The sequence below is a fragment of the Myiozetetes cayanensis genome, unplaced genomic scaffold (genome assembly GCF_022539395.1).
Source record: "Myiozetetes cayanensis isolate MyiCay16 unplaced genomic scaffold, myiCay2020 scf6-25, whole genome shotgun sequence".
In the NCBI taxonomy this organism is placed as follows: domain Eukaryota; kingdom Metazoa; phylum Chordata; class Aves; order Passeriformes; family Tyrannidae; genus Myiozetetes; species Myiozetetes cayanensis.
The window spans coordinates 10,425,171-10,447,338 of NW_026087853.1; the positions used below are offsets into that span (position 1 = coordinate 10,425,171).

Consider the following 22,168-nt stretch of genomic DNA (forward strand, 5'->3'; position numbering starts at 1 on the left):
TTAGACAGAGTAAAGGCCTTTCTGGTTTTTGTACTGCCACGCTGGCAAGGAAGTTGGGGGTGCATGGGAGGATGGGAGGAGACACATCCAGGACAGCTGACCTCGACTGACTGAGGGGATATTCCATACCATCTGACATCATGCTCAGTGTATAAAGTGGGGGGAAGAAGGAAGAAGGCTGGATGTTTGTAGTGATGGTGCCTATCTTTCCAAGTAACCATTACATGTGATGGGGCCCTGCTCTCCTGGATGGCTGAACACACTGCCCATGGGAAGCAGTGAATTAATTCTTTGTTTTTCTTTGCTTGTGTGTGCAGCTTTTGCTTTCCCTGTCTCTATCTCAACCCATGAGTTTTCTAGCTCTTACCATTACATTTCTCTCCCTGGTCCTGCTGGTGGGGGAGTGAGTGAGCATGGAGCTTGGTTTCCTGCTGGGGTGAAACCACAACATCATGGAAGCTGTATGCATGGCTCTTGCATCAAGCACTAGAACTTGTGGAGAATACAGCTCTTCCTTAGAAGAAAGCTCTCAGAAACATGGAGCAGTGTGATAGGCAGTGCCTGAAGCATTCAAGGGCACATGGTGTGTTCTCTAGGGCTTCACTGAGGACAGTGCATGACACCCCCCTCCTCAACAGCCATCACCTCAGCCTGGTAGAGCCCCCACAGCTGGGGAAGCTGAGGAAGGGCATGGTTGCCCTTGTTGATGTTGTGAGAGAGCAGAATCCCATCAGTCACCAGGCCAAGAGTCAATACAGAAAAGATGTGTGCAATCTCTTATGGCTGGGGTTGTGCAAAGTGCTTAGCACTTCCACCTTTTCAGCCTTAGTCACCATACCTTCAAAATACAAGTAATGGGTCTGCAGAATCCCTTTGTGCAGTATTGTATCTAGTGATTTGGGCTTTCTGAGGCTGAGAACTTTACTGCTAGACACCTGAACAGTGCAAGATGTTGTTACACAATAGTTAAACATCCCTAACCAAGTGTTTCATCTGGTGTGCTGTCTCAGTCCCTCCTGCCTACCTGGTTGCTGGCATGATGCTTATCTGACAGTGGGGTAAGTCAGTTTAGGGAACTAAATTAGCAGAAAACTGACCTAGCAAAAAACACAATTACTTTCTGCTAGGTAAGCTCCTGCACTGGCTCATTGCAGGGTCTGGGAGATGGGAGTGCCTCTCAGGGCGTATCTCCATTTGGAGAGTTATTTCCATCTGCTGAGAGGGGGACCATGCCAGTGCTGACCAAAGTAATTTTAAAATGATGTGGCAGAGCAGGTTCAGTTACCCTGTCATATAAAAGGACAACTAGACACAGGAGTCCAGGCATCGTGATGAAATGCAGTGTCCCACAGGTTCAAATTTGAGGTCTTCCCTGAAATCCCTTGTAGAAGAGAGATGGCATGTGCACTTGTGTTGTTCACATTGTGTTTGCAAGTAGGCTGTCTGGGGAGGTTGTAGAGTCTCTCCCTTCAGAGATAATAAAGAAAAAATCTAGACACAGTCCTGTACAAGTGGTTGTAGGTGGCCCTGCTTCAGCAGGGAGGTTAGACAAGATGATCTCTGGAGCTCCCTTCCAGCCTCAACCATTCCATGATGATTCTGTGTCCCATTAAATACAGTTCAGAAGCAGCTGTAAGTGCAAGAGCGACAGGGTGGAAGGCCCCCACTCCAGGGAGGAGAGCCAGAGGGCAGTTTTTTACTTCACATGGGTCAGCCTCAGTCTGCAGTGAGGACAGAAGGAAAAGCAGGCTTTGTGCAGCTCCCTGGTTCTGTCACCCCTGTCCTCACTGCCTCCCTGGCCTCCAGACCACACTCATGCAAACACATGCTCCATACCAGGGAGCTCCCCTGACCTAACACTAATATATGTTTCAGATTCGTTTCTGGCTCTCTGATGCCTCTTGGCCTGTCTGGCTGTGAAGCAGCAGGGTATGGTGCAAGGGAAGTGGTGGAAAAGCTTTTCCAATAATACAGATTCACAGATTTGTTTCAGCAGATCATGAAACCACATGGCAATGGTCCTGTACCCCAGTGCCCTGAGCCACCCCTGCCACAGCTCTGCCCTTTCTCCTGTTCTTTCCATGTCCCCTGCCCCTTCTCCAGCCCTTCATTACCAATATATTCTAACTTCTCATCAAGCTCCACCATCCTCTGGAACTCATCCAGCCAGTGTTTTCTCACTAACCTTGCATATTTATTTGAATGTCTTTGCTCAGAAAGTCTTCTGCCATTTTAGTGTGTGAAATTGGTTTTCAGGGAATAGCAGCCCAAGGTACCAAGCAGAAGCACAGAGGCAAGGCCAGGCAAGGCATTTGCCCTCTTGGCAGTGATGAGATGCTACTTTGGCTTGACAGACTCCGAATCAGATGATCCTGTTTGTTCTCACTCTCGGCTTTAATTATTTGTGTTCTTTCCTGCCCTTGACTGAAATGGAGATTTTAAAATGTGAACTGGGTTTGTAAATATAGTCCTTTTTTTTTTTTTTTTTTTCCTAGCCAATGAACCAATCTATTTAACAGTTCACTAGCCCAAAATGGATGTTATTATATGGCTGGAGTGTGGATAAATAGTAGGTTGATAGCAGGGTTGAAATGCAAATCTACAGATAACATTTGACTTCAGGGACAGAGGCTCTCAGAAGTCCTGGCTGTACTGTACCTCAGGAGCAGCTGTGAAGGAACAGAGGGAAGAGTCAGCAGGCTGACAGGCAGTCCCCTCCCAGCCCTGTCCTCATGTTTAAATGCAAACAAATACTGAGAACAGGAAACAAAGAATTATTTATATATATATATATATATTCCTGCCATTCCCTGCATGTGATTAATCCTCTTTTTCTCTATCAGAGAATATATTAGTGAGAGTAGGCTAATAATGCAGAGGCATCTGGTTGAGACTAGAAAGAGTAGCCTGTTTATGTATTATTAATGCATTAGAAAAAACAGACTTCTGTGGCCTGACTGTTTATGTATTGGATCAGTATGGAATGACCTTTGTAGGATATTTAGCACTGATAACTCCCCCATTCTGCTTATCTTTTGCAATGGAATAATCTTCAGGACGAGGCATGTTTATTTTGTCAAACAGTGAAAGAGATTATGTTCTGAAAAAGTCTTTACTGAGCACAACACTACTTTATTCCTAAAAGAGAAAATGTGATCTGGGAAGCAGTGCCTGGCAAGCAGAATAGAGAAAATGCAAATTTCCACCTTAGCAAATCTGTAATCACAAACTGGGTCTTTTAGGATCCTTGGTTATCTGGGAACAACAGCGATGCTCCAGTCCTGCCAGGAAACAGGAAATTTTTGAGAGGAACACAAAATTATAGTGGGGCTTCTTAAGGCATAACTTTGGCACAGAGGAGATGCATTTTGTCAACTGGTTTACATCTCAACAAACACAATATAAGGAGGAGAAAAACCCAAAGCTTGTGCAGTAGGGCAGGGGGCTGTGTGGGCTGCCCAGGTATGAGGCATAATAACAAGTTTTATCTTCCAGCTTTGTCTCCCTTCGATTTATTGGTTGGATGGCTGACAGTTAAATCAGCAAGAAACTGGAGGAGGCTCTAATCTTGGGAAGATAGAGAGCTACATGCATTTGTGCAGTGTTCCTTTTCAAAGGATGGAGTGACTTTGTTAGCATCCAGCTCATAAATCAGTGGGACAAGGAGACAGCCCGGCTCTCCTCTCCCTAGCCTCTGACATATGAAGACCTGGGCTCAGCAGAAGGGTACAGTCACATTTCCAGCAGCACATGGTGTGCAGCAGCCACATCTCTTTGCTTACACAGACAATTATTGGCACCAGGCTTCTGGACTAGGGTTCATTTTACAAGTCTATGTCTGAACAAGTCACCCTGGACTGTTTCTGTATTCGATAGGAGCTCTGAGGATGTAATTCATCCTGTGCAGGAGCAGATACCTAACAGGGGTCAAATGTCAGCAAGGGCCTGTTTCTCTCTGTTCATTACAGGAAGAGCCAAAACTACTCCTCTGCTGTAGCTGGCCACAAAACGCTGGTGAGGTCTCGTGGCTGTGGTGGAGGTGGTTGGGCACAGCACAGCGTGCTGGCGGCTCAGCGCTGCCTCAACACGGGGCCATGGCCATGTGGCTGTGGAGAACCACAGCTCCTCCACAGAGCTGGCAGCGCCCTGGGGCACCCAGGCAACACACCCTGGCCAAGCAGGCTCCCGGAACACCATAGCTCACTCCTGGGAGCACCACAGCGGGCTGCTGGGAGCTGCTGCATGTGGTGCCCTGGGGCAGAGTGTCCCTTCACAGGGAACCTGGACAGGTAGCCAACACATATCTGAGGCATTTTGAAATCCCAGGTGAAACCAGTCCTGTGCTGAAGCAACAGTAGAACATTAATGAAATGGGATTTCTCGATGAGGTTGAAGCAAGCTGCACCCTTCCAGCATTAATTGCCACCTGGCTTAAGAAGCAGCCTCCTCTGGAGGTGCCACATGCACAGAACAATGCACAGAACCAGCAGATTGAGCCAGCGTGGAGCTTCTGTGCTCATCCAAAGGATGTGCAGGCAGGCAGTGGCTACAGCAAGTCTGGGGATGGGCCATGGCAGCTGAGCAGCCACCAACTCACTCCAAGGACTGTATGGGGTGGCTGTGTCACAGTTGTGATGGTGTTAAAAACCAGCCAAATCTTTGTCTTTTGGAAAGACACGTCTTTCTGGGAAGCCATGAAACAACACTAAAACAAGTTACTCAGAAGCCTGCCACTTTTAAAGTCCCCAGGCACGGTACGGCTTGACAGCAGCTCCCAGGCAGAGCCAGGCAGAAGCATCCACTGCGCTGAGCCCTGGGAGAGGGGCGAGGCTTGGGGACAGCACAAGACCCGGCCATTTCTCTGAGAAGCACTGAGGCAAAAACCCACAGCATGAGATTCACACCCAGTGTGTGAGACTTGATGGGTCTGTCACTTCGCAGAACCAGGCTCTGTTCCCCAGCGAATACAGATGACAAAAGGACAGATGCTGCCAGACTGTTTGGCCTTGCTGCCGCTGCGATGGCAATGACACTTGACTCGAAAACTTGGCAGCTCTGGAAGAGGAGTCCCAGTTCCTTGTCCTGCCCACAGGACTGTGGCTCTCCCCCAGAAGGATGAGGCCATCTGGGTTTCTTGATGATATTTCCTGACCCAAGGGAAAGGAGAAACCCTAGAAAATGCTGGTTTTGCAACTCTTTTTAAATGAGTTTGCACCTCTCTGGTTGGAGAGTTTGAATATTCAGGCCACGCTTCTACAGTGCCTAAATCCGGCCAAACACCTGGTCCTACCTGCATCGTTCCCCCCTTCAGAGCCTCTTTTTGCTCAGAGAGGGGAAGGGAAACGGTTTGCCTTGGCAAACAGCTTGCTATGAAAATGATGAATTCAAGAGCACATGTAGCTTGTGGTTGAAAAAACCCGTCTGATCAGCAGAACTTTTCTGCCTCAGCTTCTAAGGGCAGATTTAGTCTCAAGGCCAAGCTGCCATGTGGTTATAAAATAGAAGCAGGCCTGAAGAACTGATCTAACTTTCTTCAATTGTCTGTGTATCTTTAATCATGTTCACCACTTAAAATGCAGCAGAGCTGGCAGCTGATAATTAGACTGAGCCTGCAGCAGCATGGCCAGTGGCCAGATCACATGGCTCCTTTCATCTGCATATTTATGCATTTAAAGGAGAGGAAAACTTTCATAACATTTTAATAACTAGGTTCTTCTGAAGCCATAAATCCAGTCCTCTGGGCTTAGCCTACACTCTTTCTGATCTTACATAAGTGGAAAAGGGTGGGGTGTTTTGTTTGTTCTCCCTATTCTCCTCTATGCATGAACGTGCAAAGCCAATCCTCCCAAGTTCGGGGTCCTCTGGAGGATGGGAGGGTCAGGCAAGGTAAAACTGCACTTCTAAGGATGAAGGTATAACTTTGATTTGGTTCCTGGCGTGGGAACAATTCCCCTTTCCGAAGATAGCGCATCTACAGACTGGCAGGAGTGAAGCTCCTTTGCTAAACAATGGCTCCAAACAAAGAATTCCTGATATCTGTATTTCAAACAGAAGCTACAGTGTTATGTTGGCTGTTGCACTGCTTATCACATCACTGTCAGATTCAGCCCTAGGACACTGATACTTCAGACCACGAGCTGAAAGATGACAAAACACAGGGAGCCGCTCCCAGTCCAGGTCTGTAAGTGCAGGAGCCCTCTCTCCGTGCGCGCTGCCGGACACAGTGATGGGTGGGCAGCCTCCCTAGGTGAGGTGCCTCCACCCTCCTCCCATTGGCAGATGCATCCTGGCAGTGCCTGACCACTTGCCACTGCCCCAGCTACCGCCTTGTCTGCTGGTGGGGCAGCATCAAGGCAATGCTGCGAGGTGCTGTGACGAGGGGGATGCTGTGTCCATTTCCCCTCCCTACGGGTGGCAGCTCCCTCGACAGCCTCGGTGACACCCTGCAGGGTCCTTTGCAGTGAGGATTTGCAGACCGTCCTCCCTCTCCCTGGAGGCACCGCTGGCATGTGCACATGGGCTTTTCCATTAGCACCCAATGACAGCCACTATCAACAGGAAAACAGAAGGTGAGGATGAGAGACTAATCCTTAAGCGGCTGTGTTGTGTTGTCTTAGTAAGATGGAGGAAGCACTGTTAAAACAACATGCGACTGATTCCTTTCAAAGATGAAGCACTCAGTTAAAACAAAACAAAAAGCTATTTAATGAGAGGCAGTTCTTAAACACTATTACCTTTTTAAAAGGAAAAGTTCATTATTCTGTGTTGGAAGCAGCTTCTACTGGAGGTTCTCTGGGTGAATCAAAGAACATTTTGCTGATTTATAAGGGTCTTGGTAGAGGCTTTAATTTTCATTTCCATACAGCAAGCAAACAAACATACCAATTGCAGTGATTAGGCGATTTCCAGAGTATGTCTTCAACTGACTTTTAGCTGTGCCAGTAAAACTTTGGGGGTTGATGCTTTTGGGGTTTTGTACTCCAGAGTACAAGTGAATTTAGTCTGGTGCCACTGCTTTGTTTCAGAGGTGATGTTAATTGGCAAAGTCATGTAACAATAGTTTTGCTAGACAAAGTGAAAGAGTCAAGCCCAGAAAAATGCAAACCATGGCATTTATTCCACTGGGAGGGACCGGGAATTGTTTCTTGTGTATTTAAAGAATCAGAATAAACAAACAAGGGCAAGATTAATTAGGAGTGGGAGTACACTACTCCCTCTCCAAGCGAATGACGAACAGCACTGGACCAGACAGCAGTGCCAAAATTGTTTCTTGGTACTTTCCACTGGTGGTCCAAGAGAATCTCCTTTGCAACCCAGTGATCCCAAGACATTCATAAACCACCTCTCTGGCTACCCAAGGTGATGATAAACTTGTGTCCCCAGGTTTCATTATCAAGCTTTTAATCTAAGCCTGAACTCTCTGATCTGTCATCTGAAGTAGTGAGGGAATTTGCAGCAGGGTTTTTCCCAGCAAAGAAAAACAGTTCATTTGCTAAAGACGTTACGTAGGAGATATAACTTACAGATACAAGAATTTGGAAATTTGGGTGTTTATTTTGTAGTTTTGGGGGTTGCTGTTGTTTAACTTCATTATGAGGCTGTATCTTACATTTCCAGTATTGTAAGTAGGGCAACAAATTTCATCCAAAAAGAGTACTTGAGACTCCTATTGATTCTGATGGGGTTTACGGATAAATACTGACAAACATTATATAATGTAGGCATTTACATTTTCTTAAGCCTTGTCTAGACTTGGATTTGGAAGGTGTGATACACCATGAGACTAATACAATGTAGTTAAGGCAATGTGGTTTTAATGCAGGGCTTTAACCCTAGTTGTTTCAGGAAGCTATTACTACACTGTATTTAGCAATTGCTAATCTAGAAACCATCAATGGTAAATGAAAAGAGAGGTTACAAATCAAAGGCAGGCTTACGTTGTGGTTACACCTTTCAGATGTGGCCTCCTGCTACACACAGGGCTATTTCACTTCTGACAGTATAGAAATAAGGGCTCCCCAGCCCTACTTACCACCACCTATGTGGTAGTACTTCCCCAGGGAAGTGGTGGAATCACTGTCCCTGGAAGTGTTCAAAAAATGTGTGGACGTGGTACTTAGGGACATGGTTTAGTGGTGGACTTGGCAGTGCTGGGTTAATGGTTGGACTCAATGACCCTAGAGGTCTTTTCCAACCTTAAAGATTCTATGATTATGTGATTCCATGTATTGGCTGCAAGAGCAAGAGGCTGTGGGGCCATGTGTGGATGCTGAGGGTGTGGGTCTACAAAAGGTTAACAAGTAGGTGTGCTGGGGACTGGGGGGGGTGAGTAAATGACAGGAGGGAGAGATCTGAGTGTGCAGCCACCAGGTGGGGTTATGGTGGTTATGGTACTTGGGAGTGGGTGAGGATAGGGCAGTTAACATAGTGGGTATGGTGAAGGGACATAACTTGGTGCCCAGAAAGGCCAAGCATATATGTATCTTACAACACTATCAGCATCTCCTCCAAACCTATGCCAAGAAGCCTTCCCTACCAGTGAACCCAGTGCTTCTGCCATTTGGGTTGGCTGGCTAGAAGGGCTGAGGGTCAAAAGGCCCCAGAGCTCCCTTGCCTGGAGCTCTCACCCAGATCCAGGAGCTGAATTCCAAGCAGAGGAGTCTGGCAGCCATTCCCTCCAGCTATCACCCTTCCTTGGTACCTCCAGACCTGTTTAAAGTAATCTGATACATTTTCCCACTAGCCAAGAACTATAATTCAGGGAAAATCCACCATCCTGGACTAAGTACAGGAGATGCAAAGGAGGCAGAGGGGCCCATGGTTACCCCTCATAAAATTCTCTTCTGTGAATTTTCCCATCTCCACCACGTGGCACTTGGATACACTGGGACAATGGAACCAAGGAAAAGGATTGCTGCAAGTGATATAGTTAGTGAGGGTGATCCACTCTGAAGTCCTCCAATTCCCTAGTTACCTAATTCCTCAAACTGGAGCCCAAACCAGCTCTTTTGACCCAGTAGGGCCAAAGTGCTCTGACTTCTATCCACCAAGATCAGTGCTTGGTACATCAATTTATAGCAGTCCTTACAGCAATCAGTGTTAATCCAGATGTGTGATTTGGGCCTAAAAATGCCTATGACAAATTCCTCTTTTTTTTCCCCAAATTAACTTGAAAGTTCATCTATTTGAGTGGTGCTTAGAGCATCACTTAGAGCACCAAAATTTGCAGAATATGCCATGTAAGAATACAAGTATGACACTCACTGGTACTTGAATCTTGCCTGATGCACCAGGAGTTGCATTTTCAATACGGGGTTCTGTCTCCCTCACTCTGCTTTTCAATCTCTCATGAAGTCACCAGTCATGTAAACGCCTGTGCAGACATACTGAACATGAGTAATGCAGCATCTGTTGCTATTAATTAAACTGTGGTTTATATCTTTGGAGTACATGGTATTATCCTTGATGGATGTGGCTTTATATCTGTTATTACAATATGGAATTAATTAGGAATATTAAAGTTTGTCTTTAAAAACCCAATATTTCCAACTTTTATCTGTGGAGGCACCATGTTCATATCCATTCTCTCCTAAAGGCAGCATCCTTTGGGAAGATGTGATAGACACATTTAGGTAAATATTACTCCTCCAGAACACATGGTTTCCATTGCAATTGATCTCCTGCTGTTTCCTTCCAAGCACTTTCCTCTGTTACATATTCCACAATGGTGGCTGAAATACTGATCAGCAATAGCAGAGACAAATTGACTCCAGCAACTGGGAGTTTTAAGGGCAGTAAATGTTTGTATCTGAGTTTGTATACGCCACAGTTACTGAAACACAGTTTTTAGTCGTGCAATGAAATTTTCACTGGCACTGAAAGTCTGAAGTTGCTTGATACAGTTATAATTTAATAAAAGGATAGGATGAATAAAGACTGACTGAGTGAGATAGAACATAAAGATAGTGCATTACAAAACAACCACAGGGGCCCAAAAGCTGAAGAGAAGATGCTTGCTCCTGTAGCCTGCTCTTAGGGTTGTGAGCAGCCTGGGTGCTTCACACAGACCTGGCATAGAAGTAGCACCTGAACTTCGAGCAAGGTACCTGAACCTTGGGGGTCACAAGCTGCTCTCTGCAGGCTAACAGAGAAATAACCCTACACGCTTTTAAACTGGCACAGACATTGGTAGAAGTTTCTTAACAGATGATAACAGCAAGAAGCTGGGAAAATGCAGGGTGGGAACTGCTTTTTCCAGTGACTGTGTTTCATCAAACACATGTCAAACTATAGTTCTAGATGCAGTAGGGGGAGAAAACATTTTGCATCAGCCAGTATTCACTGGGTACCACTGGGCTGCAGTGGGATGTCACCCCAAATCAGGCTGAAGCTGGCGTGCCCACCAGTGCCATGGGGAGCTGCACAGAAGTACAAAGAAAATCGGTGCATACACTTTTGCTAGCACATTTGCAGCATTTTCTAAGGCTCTAGGACATGAACAGCATTGGACATAAAGGTATGCTTGTGCCCTAGTTGTTTCTCTGTGCTAGCAGGATGAATGTGCTCATGAGTGTTCAGGCCCTAAGAATGCACTTACATGTTTGCAGAGGGTGGTCTTAACATCCTACAAAAGCCACTTGCTGTGGCAACAGCAGATGGAGCATTGTGATACTTTGGAGCCTAGATTTTCCTTTTATTTATTTATTTATTTATTTATTTATCATTATTATTATTGCTTGTTTATTATTATTACATCTGCTCAAAACTTTTAAGACAGGATGACATGGTCTCTGCTCTCAGGGTCTAACTGCAGGTTTGATGCTGGAACATACGTTTATCCAAGCAACACTGCCATACCCTGCACCTTCACCATCTGCTGAGGGGCTGGACATGACTGCCTGGCAGGCAACCAATTTTTTTTTAAACTGGGAGTTATTTTTAATACGGGAAGATCTTTCTAGAACAAACTGGAATCACTTCAAGTTCTGCATTCTGTTTCTTCCTCTCAGAAATTACCCCAGGCTGGCCCTTGCCCTTGCTCTGGACAATACTTCTGATGTGTATCTCAGGAGGCTGAGATAAGAAATCACCTCTTGCTAATGTAGAGCACCACACAGCAGATGCCTGAAGCCCTGCTCAGGGGATTCAAACTAAAACAATAGTGGACCCCTGGAAGGACTTTTCCTTCAACTTCCACAGGATCCACTGTAATGGAGAGAGCGGCCTGTGGCTGTCCATTTAAAAAGCCTTGCCTTCACAAAGCCTGCAGCAATGTGGCCATCACTAAAAGCCTTCTTGTTGTGCTAACTAGGAATTCTCATTAATTGGTATCACTATCAGAGTCCTCAAGACCCAGAGTAAGCAGCAGGGGTTACAGTGCATGAGAAAGCCCCCATGCAATGGTATTGCTGTGGGTTAATTGACGACTAATGGGCTGAAAGGTGAGGTCCTGCACTAGGAAAGACAGGGCCAGACCATCAGAACCACAGCACAACCCCAGGCAAGAGCTCAGGCACCTTTGTTCAGGGGTGCCCCAGCTGCTACAAGACCCCACAAGGAAATGGCTACACCATTGTAGGCTACAAGGAGCCCAAGGCTGTGTCCCAAAAGCTGTCATTTACAGCGTGGGCTAAGCAGAAAACAATGTAGCATCACACAGAGGCTGCAGCGTGGCTCTCCTGCACAAGGCCAGAGACTTCCCCTATAAGCCATGAGGTCAGTGGCCATCTGGGCTTTCCCTGACAGCAGACAAGATACTGTATGGTCACTGCTTCCACGCACTGCCATTGCAATCTCTTACAGTCTGAAATTATACTAATCCCCACCTATTTTTCAGAGGCCTACAAACATCTACAGTTTCAGTGACGGGCAGTTGCAGGAGGCTGTTGGGACCAGACTGTCTCCTCTACACTTATGAGCCTGCTAGCACAGCCACAGAGCATCCTCCAAGACCTAAGTGTCCGAGGGGCTCAGGAACATTCATACACCGCTTAAAGCACTCATAGGTTGGCCTCAGGACTGGGTGACACTAGGTGAGATAAAGGTGGGAAACACATTTGGTCATTTGGTTGCAGTAAAGACTTTGACAATTAAAGGGAAAAAGAAAAAAACTTTTCACAGCATGCTTAGAATAAAGTCATTCTTTATCAAACGAAGTCACACCTTACACATAAATAATTTGAATGTCTTGCTCTTTCATGGAAAGTAACAGAGAAAAACCTTCAAGGTTGATACATGGGAGCTGGTATTAGAAATCACATAGGATCAAACCCAAATCCTGCATCCAGAGTTGACCTATACGCCACTTCCCTCCCCTACACTGGAAGGAACTGAATCAGGACCCTCCTTGGAAGACCACCCCCATCATCAACCTCCAGTTAAGGATCCCCACCCTGCACCCTTGGCTCCATCACTGAAATCCCGTCCTCTGCATTTGCAGTGGTATGAAATCCCAGTTGGTAGCTGCAGAAAGAGCCGTTGCCTTCTGGAAAGTGCATTATCCATAGGTTTTTGGAGGTGACTGAAATAACTAAGCCTACCCAAGCTGGATCCCTTGCAGCTATTTCTATTCCTTGACTGACAAGCTGGCCAAAGCAGCAAAGCTAAGTATTGCACAGTCTAGCGACATTTGACTAAAACTGGGACCATTTATGTGGAACAGCAGTGTGGGAACAGAAAACAAGCTAGCGGAGCAGCAATGAGAAATCTGAGCTTTGATCAAGGAGACAGCAGCATTTGACTCTATCTGAGCTGGCAGGGAGATCCCATCCCAAAGCAAAATAAAATATGTCATTCTTTCCAGCAGATGAAATTCTCCCCAGCGGTTTGTTCCTCCCAGGATCATTTTATGTGATCTCATTGTCTTTAAAGTCTTTCCCCCGAGGAAGCCGAACGTTTAATATAGACTACAGCATCAGTATCTGGTATTAAATCAGTCCAGCTACTCTGAAATGAGGCGAGTGGGCGTCCTGGAAAGGAAATAAAAACGCAAGTTTAATAGAGGAGATAGGTTCACCTTGACCCATGCTATTTATTGCAAAAGACACAGGAACGCACTGCTTGCCTAACAGAGGGTCACTCTGCCCTGCCATAGATGTGTTTTACACCCCCAGTAAACTCCAGATGCTCACAGAGTGTGCACAAGGAATGCATCATCCAGCCCTAGAGGCTTTTACGTCTTGCTTTGCTTTTCCAAGCTGCCCTGAGAGGGACTAACACATTCCCACAGTTCTCGTTAATCCAACTGGCAAACTTAGGCACTCGGCATTTCAGCCACACACTTTTTGCATCTTTGGCTGCAAAGACGAGCTGTAGAACTCTGAGGAAGAAAAAGTACCAGGAAGGGATTAAGACTGCAGACATGGTGTGGGATGTCAGGGATCAGCACCCAAGCCGAGGTGCTGCAGAAAGGGTCTCTGTCCCACGCTGCCTCTCCTGCATCCTCACCACCACATCAAGCAGGATTCCTTCCAGGCAGGCATCACAGACAGCAACTAACAGCTGCCCTGTGAGGGAGCCAGATGAGATGTATTAGGCACAGCTCACACAATCCATTGCTGGTGCGAAACCGGCTCAAAGAGATTTATGTTGCATCCGTGCAAACACTCTTATGTCACTAGTTTGCCACATGCCAATTGCACACAAGCGCACAGAAAAGCATGCGCTTCTGGTAGTTTGGTGTTTTTTTTAAAATGTCACGTGAGCTGACAAAATGTGATTCTTCAGCACCACTGTGAGTGAAAACACTCATTTACCTCATTTAGTGTTTCACTTTAAGAAACAATTTAGCTCACGCTTGAAGTGTCAGCTAAATGAGATAATTTATAATAATTCTGAAAACATGCTAGCTGTAAGAGGCTATAATCAGAGCTAATTACAGGGACATTCTGGAAATCCCTTGGCTTGGGGCTTTAGTTTTGATAAAGGGGATAACAACTTGTAAGCTATGATTCTTTTAATTATAACAATAGTAACCACCTTCTTCTACATGGCTTCTTTCATCTCTAAAAACCCCACAGCTTTGCAAACTATCCATACCACAGGGACTGTTTAGCCTAACACCAAAGTGAAGCCATCTCTGCGAGAAATAAGTAACTGTTTCACAACACCTACCAGTCCTGTGCAAAATTAGTAGAGGAGAAAAGGTGCATAAGGAGAATATAATTTCTCTTGTGTATCCTTAAAAAATACTCGGGGAATTTTCGGATGCCCACAGTGGCAGCCATCTGATCTTGAGAATGAGGAAGGCAGCTTTTACATGTGCCTGCAGACTCAAGGCACTACGGAGGAAGGCAGCAGCATCACCTCCACTCACAACTGAGGAAGCAGGGGCACCACGTGGCAGTACCCTGTCACAGCTCACCTGTCCATGTCCTCTGCTGGGTGACGACAAAACTCTGACACTGTGACTGGGAGTTACAAATTGCAGCAGCTTCCTCGGCGCTGTGGATGGACAGCAGGCATCCCAGGTGGCTGTAGGAGGGCCAGCACTTGTAGTCTTCTCCTTCCACTGTTCGGAAACCCTTTAGGGAGATGTAGTCTGGGAACAGAAAGAAGGTGTCTAGGGAAACACTTAAAAGTGCACTTTCAGAGACTAGTTATACTACACACTTAGGGAGCTGCACTTCAGTGAAACTCAAAAGAAATGTGATAGGGATAGACTGAACTGACCTGAGTAGATGGAGTGAGGGTAGAGCTGCAAAGTTAAAAGAAACCCAAATGCTGCCTTTTGGTTCTGCTATGGAGCACAGGACAGCAATTCCCCCATAGACGTAGGAGAGAGGGCAGAGCTCTCAAGGGTGAAGGAACGGGGTGCAACCATAGGGGGTGGGTGAGAGGAGGCTGCTGCACAAATACATAGGCTCTCCTTTTCTTATCCAGGGAACCTCACAGCCTCTCCTACACCCCAGCCTCAACAGCAGAAGCAGCACCAGCACCGAGCTACATGGGGCACATGCTGACCCTCCCATCATGGTTGCCACCCACAGAATCAGGAGCTTTAGGAACCACAGTGTGGGAAAGGGAGGCCAGATCCTGCTCCTGACAAGGAGACCAGACAAAAGACAAAAGACCTGACAAGCCTGAGCAGGTGCTGTTCAGGCTATTGTTCACTGACTGCTAAGAGTCTCTCCCCACCTTCCCACACCTCTAGAATGGTGATCACTTTGGCACACTGCTACTGGGCCAGTTGTGAAGCCAAGAGGTAGGTGTTGGAAAATACTAGTAATTCTTGTTAAAGCTGCTGGTTCTTCCATGCAAATGACCAGGTATCTGTGTTCATAACGGTGCAAATTCTACTTCTTTCACATGTAAAGAGATTTCCTTCTGCAAACCACCATCCCCTCCCCACCATCACAGGTGAACTCTCAAGAAAATGCAAACCACAGTAACTACTGAACTTTCAAAGACTTCCTTTTGATCAGCCTCATCTCTCTACCACCAGATGCATCCTTTTCAGAGGAATGCATCTCATAAAGGCTCATTTATCCATCCACAGGTCCAATAGAATAGTGTTCAGAAAAAAGGAATTTAGAGGGCTTGAGATCCCAGTCACCCTGCCACACTCATCTCAGTGTTGTCACCTCCCCACTGTATGTTCCCATAATAATCTGTGCCCAGCAGAGAGAAGCCATCCAGTGAAATGGGGAGTTTCAGTATCAGCCCAGAAAACTGAACGACTGGTCCACAGGATAAGATGATCCCAAGGAGAGACAGGAGGCACTCAGTTTGCTACTCTGGTTTAGTTGCTTAAGCTATCCCAAATACAGTCACTTGAAATACTGATGCTCATTGTGAGAGGAGTATTTAGAAGCACATGTCCATCTGTAGGCCAGATTGTCTGCACTGCTTTTATTTTGCAAAGCAATGCAATCATGCATAGCTCCCATGAAAAAACAACAAAAGGCTGCTCAAAAAAAGACACTTTTGGTGCTTTTTCTAGTGACTGTACACTGCCTGAATGTATGCGAGATCAGAATTTGACCAGTTACCAAGTTCCTCACTCTCTCAGTAGCTATGCTACTTAAAGCATTGAAAATCAGGTACCTTTTAAAAGAACAGGTCTTTTCTGCAGATAGAGCCCAGACTTGTAGAGATGTAAAACCTTTTCAAAAGCTTTCACAGTTTCATTTATCCCGTATCGTAAATCACCTACATTTAAGGGGAAAGATGACAAAGATAAATAAATCCATGAAATACCTTTTAGTTCCAAAAAAGAAGCTTATGAGTATTAGCTGATACCTGTTGCATTCAAAATATCACTCAAAAGGGGCCGCAAAGCTGGTGGTGCAGAGTGTGGCAAAAGATAGGTGAAAAAATACCTGCAAAAAAATCCCACAGACTGATTAGAATACAGCAGCTTAATTTCCCTGGTGATTACGTTGTCTGCATTTTCCCGTGACTTGATTATCCATATGCAACCAGTAAGTCTGCTTTGGTTATAAAGTTATGTTTGAGCACATCTTGGTGCTCAAATCACAGATGGTTCCTTGTGATTTGGGCTGAAAGCGTGGTCCTTGCAGCACAGCATGCTGCCAAAGTACCACGTGAAATCCACCTTGCAAAGGTTCATGCAATGAAGCGTCCCCTCATTCCCCAGGCCACTTTTGTACACTAAGCAATGCATTTCCCAATACAAAAACCAGCCAACCAACCAACCAAAAACAACAGTATGAGAGAAGACTCACGCAAGACCTTGCCCTTGCCCTGAAAATTTTGGCATTCTTACTGCCCCTGGAAAGGTAGGATGACTCATTTTCCGACCCTTCCACAAAACTCCTGCTCTAGGGGGAAAAGTGCACAAGAGACAAGTGCAACTGTAAGGCTGCAGTAATTAGTGCAGGGGTTTGCCCTGTAATACTGAATCCTGGAAATTCAGGCTCCCTTACAAAGTCCTTCTGTGTAACTATCCAGCTGCCAAGGCTTCCTCCTAGTACATGACCTGCCATGCACCAATGATGAGCAGAAGCCCCTACATTTTCAGCTGATGTCCTACACGGAATGCTGTAGCAGCCTAACCCTAACCCTTGCCTGTTAACCTGTTCTATTACTCTTCCACAGGTGCCCACAGTCTCTACAGGGACATTCTGAGTTCAAGGGAGGAGTTAGCCAGCCTGTTCCAAACAACACGGACTCAAAGCTGGCGGGCTTTGGCAGGTAGCTCACGCTGCCAATTATTTCAGCAAACACAGCCCATGAATGTCAAGCACTGGGGCTTGTTTGGCAAACAGCAAATTCACAGGTGCAAGCTTTGGGGCAAGTTTCTAGAGGGCACTGGCGAAAGGGAGCAGCAGAAAAAAGATGCCTTCATTCTCACCAGACAACAACTGCACTATTTTTCTGCCTTATAAGGAAAATAACTTGCTTCAAAGTGATCTTTAACTACCCTTCGACAGCAGTGAGGGGAATCACCGCACAGAAGAAACACAAGTTGCTGGAGGCTACATGGCAGAGTGTGAGCTCAACCACCCCAGATTTTCCCCCATCTAGCTGGACATACCGATATGCATTGAAAAGATTCTTCTTTTCATTTATTCCTTCGCATTTCCCAGCTGCAGAGCATTTGAGAGGGAAGCTTTTGGTAGGGAAGTCAAGTGTGCAGTCATTATCTTCCTTGCATGACAGCTCCTCAGTGCTGGCATCATCCATGTCTGTCACTTTTAGGTTTCCATCCACCATAACAAACTGCCTCGGCTGGAAATCCAAGAGGACTATTGAACCCAGGGGGGAATGTGCCAAGTAAAAGAGCAGTTTCACAAGACTGAGGCAAATCTGAGAAAGAGAAGATGAATATGCATAGAAAAAACAGATGAAAACCAGCTATTAAATTGGAAGTAGAACAAAGGACACTGCACTCAATGAAATTAAAAGGGAAAAAAAGCATATAGAACTTAAAAGGTAATTATATGTACGCTACAAAATTTATTATCAACATTGCCACAGGATTTGACTGGTAAGTAGTTTAGCAACATTTTTTAAAAATGTGTGTATACAAAAAGAGACATTTGCAGTTAGAAGAACTAGAGGAGAGAGCTGTGAGGAAAACAATAGCAGTCTTCATGTTTCAGGAGCTATATTGATTTGCTAGCTGAAATCAGAAGGGTTTTTCCCACTCTGGCATAGAATTAATAGATTCTTCTCCCTTTCCTCATGCTGCTCCATACAGACTGAGGCTCCATGGTCATTAATACCAGACTCATGCCTTGATGCATCACTCAGCAATATGAATTTGGGCACACAGTCATGCTTCTGAACAATTAGTCAAAGCACACAATATATTTACTGCCAGTTCTTTTGCTTTTATGTCAACTTTCTGGCAGTGGGGAAAGGTCAGACAATACCTGACCCAGCAGAAAGCTCAGTAAATGATTTTTAAATAAACTAGAGCTAGAAGAGTGCATTTATTCTGCGCCAGCACTTTGCTCGAGTAGCTTTTTGCAGCAGTTTTCATTCAGTATCAGGAGCCCTGGCATCAGACAAACTGTATCCTCGGCTAGGTGTGCCAGGCAGCCTCACGCCACCCCTCACTGCTGCCGATAGCGATCTGTGCAGGCGTGAGGGTTTTTTCCCTTGGAACAGCTCGCACAATCGCTGGTATCTGATGTGGCTCATCACAGGGGAATCCCATATGTTTAGACGCCCTAATTAGGAAACAGGACTAGACAGTACCAGTGTAAATTCTGAATTAGTGTCTTCATGAGTCAAGAGATTACTAAAATCTTTAATGCCACCGTACCAGACCTTACCATCAGCTAATCCAGCATCATGAGTTTCTAGCTCTACAGGAGGCTTTGGCACATTGAGAAGATGAGGTGCTGGGAAAGCTATGTAGAAGCCAGTATGAAACTGTCCGCAAGCAGAAGTAGAACTCCACAAGCCAAGAGAAATTATTCTGGAAGCTCTGATGCTATTTTAACTTGTTTAGTGAAGCAATCATAAGAATCTCAGCTCCACATCTCACAGCCGAGTGAGCACAGTTGCCACACTCCCCCTCTGGCTTGGATGGCAAGGCTCTTCTTCAACATTAAGGACCTCATGCAGGCAGGGATTTTATTTTAGGACTTTTGTTGTGCTTTTATTTTGCCCAAGGCATTTCTTGCTGACATTAAGATACCCATGCTCCTACATGATGGTCTATTTCCTCCTGGGACCCGACCAGGTAATAGTGAACCCCCAGCTAAGCCCTTGAGATAAACTGTAATGCAAGCCATAAGCAAAATAAGTGCCACGTCACAAGTCATTTATGTTCCTGGGGAGCATACGGGTCCCTATGCAGGACGCTTAGGAGACAAGGTAGTTCTCTCTATCAGGGCCTCAATCCTAGCACCTACAGAAGGAGAAAAGCAGTTTAGTAGTTTCTGCATTACAGTAACACCTAAAGGGCTAAGATCAGAAACACCACACAAACACATGGTGAGGGACAGGTTGCTCAGCTTGCTGCCTCAAACAGGTAACACACATCAAACAACCTGGAGCGCAGTGAGGTGGCTTTCCCGAGGGGTCTCGCTACCAAAGTCCCTCTGCATGTATATAATGTAGAGGAAAAACTAACGATATAGTGCAATATAGTGTTAATAGGGTATTAACCACCACCCCAGCACTGAATTTGTGTCTACTCCCTCCCAGATGTAGTTCTTCTAACTTCGCTCTAGAGAGAAGGAAACTTAGCTGTGAGACGTCAGGCTAGGGCTGTTTAAATGTGATTTAAAAGGAGTGAAAGCGAAACGATTTACGGACAATTTTGCGGGAGCGCAGTGTCAGCAGGAGAATCCCCTTTGCCCCAGCAGGCACCACCGGCTCTTCGCATTTACCCAGTTTGTGGTCTAAGACCGACTGATAAAAACCCTTTTGTGTTGTTTCCTTACTTTGAATCTTTCCTCCCAGGGGGTCTGCAGGAGTTGAATCATCTCCAGGGGGGATCCCAGCTCCAGCATGGCTGTGACCCGTAGCTCAGCATCTCCGCTGTTCTCATAGCACTGACCGTGCAGCTGCGGGAGAGGACAAGACACGGTCGGTCGGGGCGACGCCGCTGCCAGCGCCAGGCACGTCGGGGCCGCCGGGGGACAGCGGGGGCAACTCGGGGGGACTGGCTTAGCTCCGGTACCGAGCCCCGCCGTGCCCAAGGAGCGCCCCCCGCACCTCCTCCCCGCCTCCGCCGTACCTGTACGATGCCGGGGTGCTGCAGGCGCTGCAGCAGCGTCACCTCCTTGAGCAGCTTGTAGGCGGCCAGGCGGCGGCAGCCGGCGGGCGCCCCGTACCGCTGCACGCACCGCCGCACCTCCCGGCCCGCCCCGTGCACCGACTTGAGAGCGACGGCACCGCCGCCCGCCAGCGCCGCCCGCGCCACCACCTTGGTGAAGCCCCAGCCCAGGATGCTCACGGCCGTCGCCCGGCTCAGATCGTCGCAGCCCAGCCCGCCCGCCGCCGCCTCTCCCCGCCGCCGCCCGCCGCCGCCTCCAGCCGCCGCAGGTCGCGCCGCCTCTGCCGCAGCTCCTCCCGCAAGCCCGGCGGCAGCGGGAGCGGCGACGCGGAGCCCGGCTGCGCCTCGCCACCGACACCAACACCGCCACCGACACCGCCACCGCGGCCGGGCGGCAGCGCCAGCAGCGCCAGCAGTGCCAGGGCCGGCAGCGCCAGCAGCGCCGCCGCGCTCAGCCGGGCGCTCCGCCGAGCCCGCCCCGCCGCCGCCGCCATGGGGAGCGGGGCTGCCCCGCCGCCGCTGCCGCCGCTCTGCCGCCCGCGCTCCGCCGCGCCGCCAAGGGCGAGCAGCGCCGAGGGGGCGTGTCGGGCGGGCGGCACCCGCAGCCCCCACCCCGGCACGGACCGCCCGCGGAGGGGAGGCGGTGGTTTTGGAAAAGGTGGCCCAGGGTGGGAAGGGGAGCTGCCGACTGCGAGCAGTGCATCCCCAGGGGCGCCCGCCCACCCTCCGGTTTCTGTGGCAGAACACGCCGATTTCCACGGGCGTGAGTTTTGTCAGCCTTGATAGAGTTACCGCAGCGCGCAGTCGAGGATCTCGCTGTACTTCGAGTTAAAATCAGGAAGGACTGAGATATCACGTTCCTCTGCCTCTGGAAAAGCTCGGGTTATGTTTCTAAGAAAAGCAGACACTGGCAGTCTCTCTTATTAGAAGGATAAGCCCCATTAGGTTGAATCAGCAAAACGCTGCCTAAAGCACAGAATTGTAATTTTTTCCAGGAAAAAAAACCCCTACCAACAAATCCAAAAAACCCTCCTCTGCCAAAACCAGCCCATCTAGGCAGAAAACACAAATTTATCATTTATTTCCGAGGCAGCTCAGGGCTGCCTTCTGTAACACACGTGTACCCGTGCAGGAGAGAAAGCATTGCCGAGGTGGCTGCGAGAAGCAGGACAGGTTCGTGCCGCGGCTCTGTCACTGATTTTAGACACGTGTCTGCACTGGGCGCTGCTGTGCAGAAAGTCAGTCAGGTTAGCTTAGGGCGAAGGCAGATACAGTTTGTCTGCTTTTAATTTAGGCAATATGCAGTTAACTCTCCTCACTGAGCAGCCTGAAACACCAGCCCAATGCGTTGATTCACTTTTTTATTTACCTTTACACTACTGGGCTAGAAATTAAAATAAAGGTCTGCACCTCTAACTGGTTTGCTTCGTTTTCTGCCCTAGTGTTTTTGGTGGCATAACTGGCCTGAGAGACTCTCCCCAGAAAGGGAGAGGTGATGCACAGCACAGTTGGGCGTTGGAGGTTGGAGGATGCCCGTCTCACTTTTCCTTTGCTAGCTGGGGTGGCTGCTGTTTCCCAGCTGCTGCCCTGTTCCTGAGGGACACGGCTCTGCTGAGAGCCTGCAGGTTCTGCCTGCACCAGCAGAACACTGGTGGGGTACCCACTGGGACACAGTGGGTGAGATTACACAGGGTTTGTCCTGGCTGTGATCAAGCAATGGGGCCTCTCAGTCCGGCAGTGCTGCTGATGCCCTTGGGCACATCTGCTCCTCCATGCCTCCCTCCATGCACAGCAGTGCCTTTCTCCTGACTGGAAAATCTCAGGCCACCTGTGCTTATCCAGGCACAGACAGGTTAGAAGCCAAACCCAGAACAGCACATTCAGTAGTTGAATTTCCTTTGCTGCTTTTTAACCCTAATAGCTCTTTAATTAGTGTCCTTATTTTCGAATCAAGTATACATTTGTGTCATA

General features: G+C 47.5%; 1 protein-coding gene across 1 annotated transcript; it reads right to left on the reverse strand.

Annotated features, from left to right (window-relative positions):
- Positions 1–12,125: 12,125 nt before the first annotated feature.
- Positions 12,126–20,691, reverse strand: LOC126650609 (extracellular tyrosine-protein kinase PKDCC-like). Its single transcript, XM_050335599.1, is given in 8 exon segments — positions 12,126–12,968; positions 14,363–14,539; positions 16,045–16,149; positions 16,240–16,319; positions 17,498–17,769; positions 19,863–19,985; positions 20,159–20,425; positions 20,428–20,691. Coding segments are annotated over 8 exon segments (1,392 nt in total). The 3' UTR covers positions 12,126–12,864.
- Positions 20,692–22,168: the final 1,477 nt, after the last annotated feature.